General features: G+C 39.2%; 1 protein-coding gene across 1 annotated transcript; it reads left to right on the top strand.

The window, feature by feature from the left end:
* Positions 1 to 7,722: 7,722 nt before the first annotated feature.
* On the top strand, positions 7,723 to 8,915 carry LOC138348818 (uncharacterized). The gene is made up of 2 exons (XM_069298400.1): positions 7,723 to 7,799; positions 8,549 to 8,915. Exons 1-2 carry the CDS (start codon positions 7,723 to 7,725, stop codon positions 8,913 to 8,915), a joined length of 444 nt encoding a protein of 147 aa, XP_069154501.1.
* The last annotated feature ends 3,136 nt before the right edge of the window (positions 8,916 to 12,051 follow it).

Below are 12,051 nucleotides of genomic sequence, written 5' to 3'. Positions count from 1 at the left end.
TATGTAACGATATGATTATTTGTGAAGTTTATTTTGGGGGAGGCAACAATCTTTTTTAAATGACGCAATACATCCTTATGATCGCTAGGCCTATCCTTGGCACAAAAGGGTCACATGCATGATAGGACGCGATACATGTAGTTTAACTGTTTATGAGGTATCTTTCTTTGAATGAGGATATCATTAACCCACTTTTGTCTAGAAATTTCAGAAATATATACACATGTCACTACTACAAGATGTGCGACCAAAAATTAGTACAAGTCTTGAGATTCTCACCTGAAAAACACATCTCATACTCCAAGTCCTAAATCACTACTCTTGTATCTCAGGAAAGGAACGATCACTACTATCGGAAAGGGCAAGATTATCCAGGTGGAACTTACGGGAGAGGAGTTATAGATATAGATAGAGCAAATAACGTCGGAAATTTAAGAAGGACTAATAGTCGAAGTTGCCACATCTGTCTACAAAGCCGCAAATGCGGCACTGGATGAGGATCAGGGGTTTAAAATGAATAAGAAGAAAGACATTAAGGTAGAGAGAGAGAGGATTTGAGTAAGAAGTTGGATATGCTTCGACTGAGGATTCCAGAAAGGGAAGCGACAGAAGTGGAGATAGAGTCAGAAACCACAGGTCTGTTAGCCATAAAATGCATCGCTTGATGAGGAACTGATAGTAGATAAGGCGGAATGCATCACTATGATGGAAAACATGTCTGCATTAAGGATGAAGAACAATGTATTCCACCGTAACATGATTGACAAATTGCTGAAAATGCACGGGAAATACTCTATCCGCGAGCAAGAGGCTAGTGGTGGTCCAGATGGCACTCACCTTGGAGCAGCTGAGGAAGACATTGAAGAGGAATTCATCTACAATCCTTCATTTCAGGGACGTCTGAGAAAAGGAGATAAGTGGATCACTCTTCCGGCCTACGGGGTGACTCATCGTGTAGGTGCGAAAGTTATGTCTTGCGCTGTTTAGTACTAACATCTTGGGTGGAAAACTCATGAGGGAGTGGCTTCAACCTTTGGGCAAGAAAACTCTTCAAAGGTATGTGCATTCCACCCAAACCAGCGAGGGCATACTATAGAAGAATGTGTGCAGCTTAGGACGAGAATCTTCCGCTAGATCAACATTGGGAACATCCCGCACTTGTTGGGTTGGAAAACTATCCTCACCTATGATCAGTCATAGGAAAGTGATCACACACGATTTATTTGTAATTATTTCACACCGTTCCATATGACGGTGCTTGAAATCTATTGTGGCTTGGTTTGGAATGGGGTTTTATCCCTTATTAACATTATGACAGAGGTCTCAATCCCGTTGGAGGAGAAATCTAGAAACCTTGTGCTTACCATGATGCTACAAATCATAGCCTCTCAAGGTGTCTCAATTTACACTATGACGTTGAATACCTCATCAATATGGGAAAGATTATAGTCGAGTTCGTTCCCCGCGACTAATTTATAACAAGAAGAAAAGTGGACAAAATGCGTCGTGTATATCTTTAAGAGCTTTGTCGATTATCACCGCTTCCTTGTAATCGTTTAAATAAATGAATGAAAAATATTTCTTACGTACTCGAACTACGTCGGGCCTGATTTCTCCCTAAGATATACGTAGGCATCCCTCTAAGGCCTGGCTCTTGTCTTTAAAAAACGTCATTCTCCCCATATTATGTTACAAAGAGATATGAAGACAAGATCAACGAACGTCAAAGAGCAGATGAAAGAAGATGTTAGCTCAACATGATTTATCCTTTTTGAGATAGTGTAATACTAAAAGATGCAAACTTTTGCTTGTTAAATTTTTTTTCCGATATCCTCAAACAACTTATTTGTTTATCAGCTCTCTTTAAGATATTATGCATTCTATATTCTGAATCTAAACTGACTAATCTGCCTTAGATTTGTTTTCCTTCTCAGGTACTTTGAAACTGATCTGTGTCGATTAACCTGACAGATCATCCCTATTTCACCAGATCCAAAAGCCCCACAAATTTCTTTCCCAAACAGTATTCAGACAAAGGAAAAACAACAATGGGAGATAACAACGAAGAAGTAAGTCTCACTGATGTTGTGTTGTCTCAACCCACCATGACAGACTAGAACGTATTGATTTTGCAACTGACGCAACAGATTATGGAGATGAGAGTGGAGATTCAAAGGAGATAGGATCTGCGTCCACTGTGTTTTTCACCTAATGCTGCTGATGGGAGACCTCCTCTCTACTTACCTACTTCAAACGTGGATCCATCCAAAAATCCACCATAGACACCTACCCCAAATCCATCTGTCATAGATTTGACTACACTAAATCCTCAATATGCTTCCGCATACTACCATACTCCACCAAATCCTCAAAACAACCATTCCAAAATACCACCTCACGCTCAAAATACCTAATATCAAATCGCTCCACCACCATAAAACCAGAATCAAAGCCAAAACCAAAATGTATTTTACCTTCAGACTCTTCACCACCATCAAAATCAAAATACCAATCCTTAGATTTATCCACAAAACAACCAAACCACACAAAATGCCCAAAGTCCTTCCGTAGTTCCACCACTACCTAAAAGAACAACTTTCCAGATTCCCATCCTGATTGAGCACGAGGTGCATGGTTCTAACCTGGACCAGTACGAGGAGCAGGAAAGAGAATGGAGAGCAAAGGAATAAGTAAATGTGGATATAAAGGAAGAAATCAGGAAAGCAATGAAAGAAATCCAAAGCAACCCCGATGTCACTGGTTTAAACTATGAGGATTTGTGAATTCATCAGAATATGGACCACCCAGAAGGTTTCAAGGTTCCTAAATTTGATATTTTTGGAGGAGTAGGGAATCCTATGGCCCATCGGATAGCCTACTGTGACCAGCTTGTTGGAGTTGGTAGAGATGAAGCTCTGTTGATGTGTCTTTTTAGCCGAAGTCTATGCGGGGAGGATGTGGAATTGTTCACCTCCCACAAGACCAGACAGTGTCCTAGTTTGAATGCCTTGGCAAAGGAATTTATTGATAAATTTGCTTACAACGTGGAAATCATTCTGATCGATATTCCTTGGAAAAGATGAAAGCAAAACTTCACTGAAAGCTATAGAGAGTTCGCCTACAAGTGGAGAAAGGAAGCTGCAAGAGTAAGGCTGCCCATGTCTGAGAAAGATATAGTCGAAGTGTTTGTGCGGGTGCAAGAGCCTGAAAATTATGATTGAATCATGTTATTCGTTGGAGCAAAGGTTACTTAGATAGTCAAGATTGGTGATACTATCGAAGATGGTTCGAATATGGGGAAAATAGCCCATTTGTCGCGTCGCCTGGATCGTCAAGACTGTTAAAGAAAAAGACAGAAGAAATTGCTGCTGTCTCTTATGAAGGGAAGAAAACCCCAAGTAGATCAACGTCCTCCCAAGGTCAGCCTCGACCTTCCCATAACCCCTACCAGGCTTGCTACACACAAGCTATTCATCCAAATAATCCTCTTCTAGTCTACAAAAATGTTACCTCCACCTACCGAAATTCGCCCATTTCAAATTACCAAAATCCATCTCCGATTTACCTGAGTCCCCATCCATTTTACAAGACTCCATCACCGGTCTACCAAAATATTGCTCCCAACTCAGTCAATACGCAGTTGAGCTACAAAGCACCTCCTACAGTCTGTCAAGTCCAAGATCCATTATAACAAAATATCCCCACAAACTACCAAGCACCATCACCAAATTAGCAAACAAATCCTTATCCGAGCATCTTAGTGCCCCGTACAGATACAAGAAGTTATCAGCAGGTGCCCCCTCCCCAACAAGGAAGTTATGATCCACCTTGACCTTGATTAAAAAAGAATCCTCGCACGAACATTACAACACTCGGTGAAAGACGAACAAATTTGTACGAGCAACTGGCTGCGGTCGGATATATCCACCCGGTATGGCCCAAGCCGGTTGATACTAGTTCCAAATTCTAGAGGCCCGATCAAAGGTGTTTATATCACTCCTACAGTGTTGGTCATGATACCGAGGACTTCATCAACCTCAAGCATAAGATTCAAGATCTGATAAACCAAGAGGTGGTCTCTCTTCAAGCCGCGACACTAATGTCAACACCAACCCATTGCCGAATAATGAATGAGTAAATATTAATATGATATAAATGGACGATGATTGGTGTGTGATAAAGATGATAACTCCAGTTATTCAGTAGGAGTTAAAAATGGCCCTGGCCTCATTGAGCATCAAAGAGAAGAAAAAGCTCGTGATCCTAACACCTGCAAAGGCTGTTGCCTTGGTGCCATCAGAAACTCTTGTCAAGCAAAAATTTGTGATTTAAACTGCTGCCGCTCAAGGTATGGACCGATCTGGGAGGTGTTATTCTCCCAAAAAGTTAGATATTAGAGGACAGAAGAAGGATCAAGTTAAAAGGCTGATAAGGGAAAGTGAAGCCGAGAAATTCTGGAAAAAGATGATGCCAAAGTATTATTCGATTGTTAATCATATGGAGAAGATTCCATCCCAGATTTATTTGTGGGCCCTGCTGATGAGATCCCAATTACATAGACCAACATTGATGAAGGATCTTGATGATACTTATGTTCACGTTGGCATAAGCAGCGATAATGCGGCTGCTATGATCAATCAAGTTATCTGAGGGCATCAGTTTAATTTCTACGATGATGAGTTACCTTTTGAGGGGAGGTCACACAACAAGGCATTGCACATCACTGTCGTATGTTGCGAAAAGCTTATAAATTGCATCTTTGTGGATAACAGATCTGGTCTGAACATTTTTCCATTGTCGTCCCTAAGGTAGTTAAAGTTTGACTTGGGGAAGATGGAACAAAACCAAGTCAATGTAAGAGACTTTGACGGAGTATAGAGATATACGTTGGGAGCGGTGAATTCGGTCATCCAAATGGGTCCGATATAGTTCAGTGTGCAGTTTCCAGTTTTTGACATTGACACCAGCTATAACCTTCTTCTAGGAAAGCCTTTCATCCATATGGCTGGAGCTGTGCCTTCTACTCTGCATTAGATGATGAAACTTGTTTGGAAGCACACAGAGCTGGTTACTCATGGAAAAGTGAGTCACTCTGGAAGAAAGGTTCTAATCATTGATGAGGTATAGCGAGGTACATATTTCTACACGGTGGAGATACTAAATGCCACCGGTGATGATTTGTCCCCACAGACTCCTATGCCTGCCGTGTAGAAGATGATAGCCACTGTGATGTTTCAGAATGGTTTTTAACTTTGTTTCGGATTGGGAAGATGTTCCAAAAGAAATAATTGAGCCTATTCTGATCCCTATCAAAGGAGCTAGATATGGTTTGGGGTACATCCCCATAGATGATGATATGAAGACGAGGAAGAAAAATGATCAAGCAGTGGCTAAGGCAATCCCTCATTTGCATCAATGATTCCCTGTCTGGGAGTACGCCGAGAATGACAACCTTGGGGAAGGAATCTGCGGCCTTTTCGAAGAGATTGATGTTGTCATTGAGGATGGGGTTAGGCTGATAGGATTCTGCAGTGCTGAGCCTGGGGAGATGTTGCAGAATTGGACCTCCACGCTGATTCTGATTCCCCAAACTCCTTTTTAGAAGGGCATCATTTATGCATATTTGAATCGGTGGTAGTCCGGAAGAAGCCCGAGGCCCATCATTTTACTTAATTAAACTTTTAAATTTCCTTGTGATGTTTTAAAAAGGCAACATGGCCCTGTTCATTGCAAAAGTTTGCGCTGTTTTCCGATTTAATTGAAAGCCTCCTTTATTAAAAAATTTCTTAATTATGCATTTTCTATATTCTACTTTCCTAACTTTGTCTATTTATGGTTTCAATTATATAAGTTTCAAACCTGCCAATGTCATATCATGTCACGAGCTGAACAAACAAAATGAGGCTGGTGGTGATGAGGCTGATGAATACGAAGAGGAAAATGATTCACCGAAATATGTTGTGGAAGAGTTTCTGCAGTTTGAAAATCAGCATGAGCCAAACATAGAGGAAACTGAAACAATAAATCTGGGAGACAAAGAATGTGTCAAGGAGGTCAAAATGAGCGTTCACTTGAATGAAAATCAAAGAAAGTGTCTAATTCATTTACTAACCGAGTACATAGACGTGTTCGTCTGGGAAGTTAGTGACAGGCTAGTGCTGAGTACAAATGTTGAGTCTAACAAATTACCGATTAGTCAAGGGTTCAGTACAGTAAAGCAAAAGACTCGGAAGTTCAAGCCTGAGTTGAGTTTAAAGAACAAAGAAGAGATTACCAAGCAGATTGAGTCTCAACTGGTTGAAGTAATGCAGTACCCGACTTGGTTGGCCAATGTTATTTCAGTCGCAAAAAAAGGTCGGAAGATCAAAATTTGGGTTGACTACAAAGATCTCAACAAGGCCAGCTAAAAGGATAATTTTCCATTGCCCAACATTCATATTCTGATATATAACTATGCCAAAAATGAAATGCAGTCATTTGTTGATTGTTTAAGTAGGTTATCATCAGATTTTGATAGATGAGGATGATGCAGAAAAGACAAATTTTATTACACCTTGGGGTGTATATCATTACTGGGTGATGCCATTTGGCCTAAAAAATGGTGTCACTACTTATATGAGGGCTATGACGACCATATTTCATCATATGATTCATCAGTAGATTGATGTGTACGTAGATGACGTCATAATCAAGTCTTGCGTGAGTTCAGACCACTTGATGCATTTAAAGAAGTTCTTTGATCGACTACGTCAGTATAATTTGAAGTTAAATCCCGCTAAATGTGCTTTTGGAGTGCCAGTTGGCAAGTAGTTGGGATTCATAGTCTGCAGAAGGGGTATAGAGCTTGATCCTTCCAAGATAAAGGCGATTCAAGAGTTACCTCCTCTAAAGACGAAGAAAAAAGTGATGAGTTTCTTAGGGAGGTTGAACTACATCAGTCGATTCATAGCTCAATCACATGTGGTGTGTGAGCCTATCTTCAAGTTGTTGAATAAAGATGCTTTGACAAAATGGACTGAAGAGTGTCAGACTGCTTTTGATTCTAACAAACACTATTTGTCCAATCCACCTGTATTGGTTCCTCCATGAGAAGAGAGTCCATTGTTGGTGTACTTGTTCGTCTCAGATAAAGCATTTGGATGCGTGCTTGGGCAGCATAACAAAACAGGAAAGAAGAAGCGAGCCATTTATTATTTGAGCAAGAAGTTCACGCCATATGAGTTTCATTATAATCTCTTGGAGAGAACGTGTTGCGCTTTAACTTGGATCACTCAGAAGTTGAGACATTATTTGTCTTCTTATACAACATACCTATATTTCTGATGGACCCATAAAAGTATATTTTCCTGAAGGCGATGCCGACTGGAAAGTTAACTTAGTAGCAAATGTTGTTGAGTGAATTTGATATTGTGTATGTAACTCAGAAGGAGATAAAAGCACACGCCCTGGTTGATCAGCTTGCAGAATATCCTGTTGATAAAGAATATGAACCGCTCAAGACTTATTATCACGATTAAGAGGTATAGTTTGTGCGTGAAGATATTTTTGAAGCATATCCTAGATGGAGATTATTTTTTGATGGAGAGACAAATTAGCAAGGCAAAGGTATTGGAGCAATTTTAGTGTCAGAATCCGTTCAGCACTATCCTATGTCCGTCTAAGCTCAGATTTAATTGCACGAACAACATGACTGAATATGAAGCTTGTATTCTTGTCTCGAAAATGGCCATCGACATGAATGTCCATGAGTTGCTACTTATTGGAGATTCAGACTTTTTGATTTATCAGGTTCCAGGAGAGTGGGCCATAAAGAACGCGAAGATTATACCTTACGTGCATCATGAACAAAAGTTGTGCAAAAGATTTTTAAGATTGAGTTCAGACATACTCCAAGAATACAAAATGTGTTGGCCGACGCTCTTGCCACAATCATATTAATGATTAAGAATCCATATACTAATTATATCGATCCCTTGTACATAGAAATAAAAGAACATCCTGTCCATTTTTCCCATGTTGAAGTAGAACCAGATGGTTTGCCATGGTATTTCGATATAAAGAAGTATTTCAAAACTGGAAGTTATCCTAAAGGCGCAACATCCAACCCTTTATAGGAGGACTTCAATGTGGGTCTTCTTAGATGTGTAGATGTTGCTGAAGCTGCAAAGCTTATGGAACAAATACATGCTGGAGTTTGTGGAACGCATATGAATGAGATCACTTTGGCAAAAAAGATAATTCGAGCTAGTTATTTGTTGATGACTATGGATAATGATTGTTGCAACTTTGTACATAAATGTCATAAACGTCAAGTGCATGGTGATTTGATCTGAGTGCCGCCTCACGAACATAATGCTATAAGTTTACCTTGGGCATTTGTCGCTTGGGGTATGGATGTAATCGGTCCGATAGAGCCAACAGCTTCTAATGGACACAAATTTATTTTGGTCGCCAATGATTATTTCACCAACTCGGTGGAGGCAGCTTCTTAGAAATCGGTCACCAAGAAAGTTGTAGCTGATCTTGTTTGCGGCAATCTTATATGCAGGTTTGTAGTACCAGAATGCATTATTACTGATAATGGTGCATATCTCAACAGTTACTTGATGAGAGATATATGTGATCATTTTAAGATTACTCACCAAAACTCAACCGCTTCTCGCCATCATATGAACGGAGCTATAGAGGCCGCCAATAAGAACATCAAGAAGATTTTGAGGAAAAAGATTAAAAATCACCGACGTTGGCATGAGATGCTGCCATACACTTTATTGGGCTATCGATTGACTGTCAAAACGTCGACTGGAGCTACTCTGTACATGCTTTTATACAGAGTGGAAGCAATCATACCTGCTGAAGTTCAGATACCGTCTTTGAGAATCATTAAACAAGATGAGCTCAGAAATGCTGAATGAGTCAGCAAGCGAATTCACCAATTAATGTTGATTGATGAGAAGAGAATGGTTTCTGTTTGTCATGGTCAACTACATAGACAGAGAATGATTCATGCTTTCCACAAGAGAGACAGAGCCAGAATTTTTGGAATTGGTCAGTTGGTACTTAAGCGCATTTTTCCCTATCAAGGTGAGTACAAAGGAAAATTCGCACGAAATTGGCAAGGACACTACATGGTTTGCAAAGTGTTATCTAGAGGTGCTTTGGTCCTGCCGGAGATTGATGGCACCGCATGGATGAAATTGATAAACTCAGATGCTGTCAACAAATATTTTGTGTGAAGCTTCAATTTGCATTTAAGTCATTTACTTATAATCGTTCAATTTGTTGTATGCGTTTTGTTTAATATTTTAAACCTTCTTGTAGGGTACTACGTGCAACCTGATTTCTCAAAAAGGAGATACATAGGCAGTATATGTTAGCCTTGGTCACCCTATCTATCCCATTTAACAGATCTTTATATTTGAACTACGTTCGAACTTAATTCTGAAGAATGAGATATATAGGCGGCCTACGTTGGCCTTGATCGATTTCTCTGTAAATTTCTTATTATTGTTAATCCTTGAGGGAAACTACGTTTGACCTGATCCCATCCTCAACAAGATACGTAGACGCCACAAGGGTTCGGTCAAATGTCCTGTAAGATTTCTATTTTTCGTTACAATAGAAACTGAGACAAAATTTTTGAGAGGTATACAAAATTCTTGAGAATAAGATTTTTTCTCAAAAAGAAAAGATTGAAGATATTTCGAGGTTTGCGACCGGGACAGTATTTTCGAGAGGATCTCGAAAATTCCATGATTTGCTCACCAACAGTCAAGGATAAACCAAGACAGTTAACTGGAAAGAAATTTTGAGGATTACCTCAAAATTTCAACATGGGTTTATCGAGAGTCTAGAGTGACTTTGAATACTCCCCATCGAATAATCAGATAGACCTCAAAGAATCAGACTCTAAGAAATTTACTAAGCCTGACGTGCCATTACACTTTGGCAGTTAACTTTTTCAAAATACTTCTTCATGAAAATTTATTTTATCTTAAATATTTTTCTTTTATTTTTCATTTGTTTTGGCGTAAAATATTTTGTCTTATCTATTAAGATTCGAGAGATCAGGAAATAACCTACAGATAGCAGGGCAAGGAGCAGACAACTGAAGAATCGACACTGATCAATTCATTTTAAGACTAACAATTTTTCTCTGGACGCAGGTTATAGTTGCTATGAAAATCACTGAATTTCTCATATCGACGACATGGAGAAGTAAAAAGGAAAACCTCTCCCAAATTGACGATCTCACCGTGGATGCGAGAATTATTTTTATATAGTGCATACAGAAAGTGAATCAAGCAAAGATCTCAAAAAGGAGTTTACGGTTTTCGTAAAGGACGTCATTTGCATCATATTATCAGTTTATTTTATTGTTGATTGAAACAATACACCACCCGTAGGGATCAATTATTTTAATGTCGAGCAAGACAATACAGCACCAGAGAGGTCATTTATTTTATTGTCAATCATGAATATACACTTCCCCGAGGGGTCATTTATTTTATTGTCGATCAAGACAGTACAATACCTAGAGGGGTCATTTTATTTATTGTATTATCGATCGGGATGATACACTATTAGGATAGTCATTTTACCGTTATTTTCAATACAGACGATATTATTATCAAGCGGCACCCAGAGGATCACATATTCATTTGGTAACAATGATTACATAAAGACCAAATATTCATTTATTGCGAGTAAATATTCATGCATCGTGGGAGATCATGCATCACGAAAAATCATGCATCGCGAGTCAATATTCATGCATCACGGAAGATCATGCGTCGCGAGTCAATATTCATACATCGTGGAAATTCATGGATCCTGAGTCAATTTCATGCATCTCAGAAAATCATGCATTGCAAGGCAATATTGATTCCTGCAGAAGATCATGCATTGCTATTTAATATTCATGTATCGCGAGTCAATTTTAATGTACAGTGAGAAGATATTCACGCCTTGCAAAAAGTTATGCATCGTGAGAAGATATTCATGCCGCACAGAAACTTATGCATCGCGAGAGGATATTCATTCCTCACAGTTAGTTATGCATCGCAGGAAGATATTCATATCGCAGAAGATCATGCATTGCGAGTTAATATTCATGCATTGCGGAAGATCAGGCATCGAGAGTTAATATTCATGCATTGCGAAATATCATGCATGGCGAGTCAATATTCACGCACCGTGGGAAGATATTCGTACCCCGCAAGAAATCACGCATCGTGGGAAGATATCCATTCCCCTCAAGAAATCATGCACTTCTAGAGAAGGAAATCACACATACTAAGGGGAATATTTACCCCTCAACATCAATTGCATCTTTCTTTGGCAAGAGCGAATGCCAAGAGAATCATCAAAAACGTCGAAGAGAAATATCAACAATGCATCAAATTTTATTTATTTTAACATCAAATGAAGAGTACATTGAAGATTATATTGCAGACATAAGACATAAGCTTTATTTGCATTACGTCAAACCGATCAAGTTGACATCAAATGCGAAGGAGAGCAACAAAGTGTCAATGCGTTAAAAGACACTATTTCCCATTTGAATTGCATTTTTAAGCTGACGAGTTTTATCGCATTCCTTGTCGAGAGCATTCGAAAGGATGAATTCTCTAAACAAAAGCCACAGGTGTTGACGACATCATAAAGGATGCAACACAATGTGGAATTTTTTTTGCAGCGAACTGGGACACTGTCCAAAGAGGAATGTCAAACTCTTAGGACGCGAGCAGAGGAGCGACTTCCACCACAATCAAACCATACCTCTATCAGAAGGTATGTGGGTTTTTCTTTATATTTCTCAATTTTAGTTTCGCGTTAGGGAATTTTGGTGTATGCCGGAGGCAAGTTTCCAATTGAAGTGGTTATACACCAAGAGCTTTGGAAATTATGTCCATCTAAGTTCTTAAATATGGGTGTGAAGTGCACTACATTCATGACTAAGAGGTTGCAAACCTTTTTTTCTTACTCGACTTTATTTGTAACTCTTTCAAGAACCGAAAGTTATCTAAATTAATAGATTTCGTTCTCATC

Source organism: Solanum lycopersicum, chromosome 5, assembly GCF_036512215.1.
Source record: "Solanum lycopersicum chromosome 5, SLM_r2.1".
Classification (NCBI taxonomy): domain Eukaryota; kingdom Viridiplantae; phylum Streptophyta; class Magnoliopsida; order Solanales; family Solanaceae; genus Solanum; species Solanum lycopersicum.
Note: the sequence above shows the minus strand (reverse complement) of the source record. Positions and strands in the feature narration are given on the sequence as shown.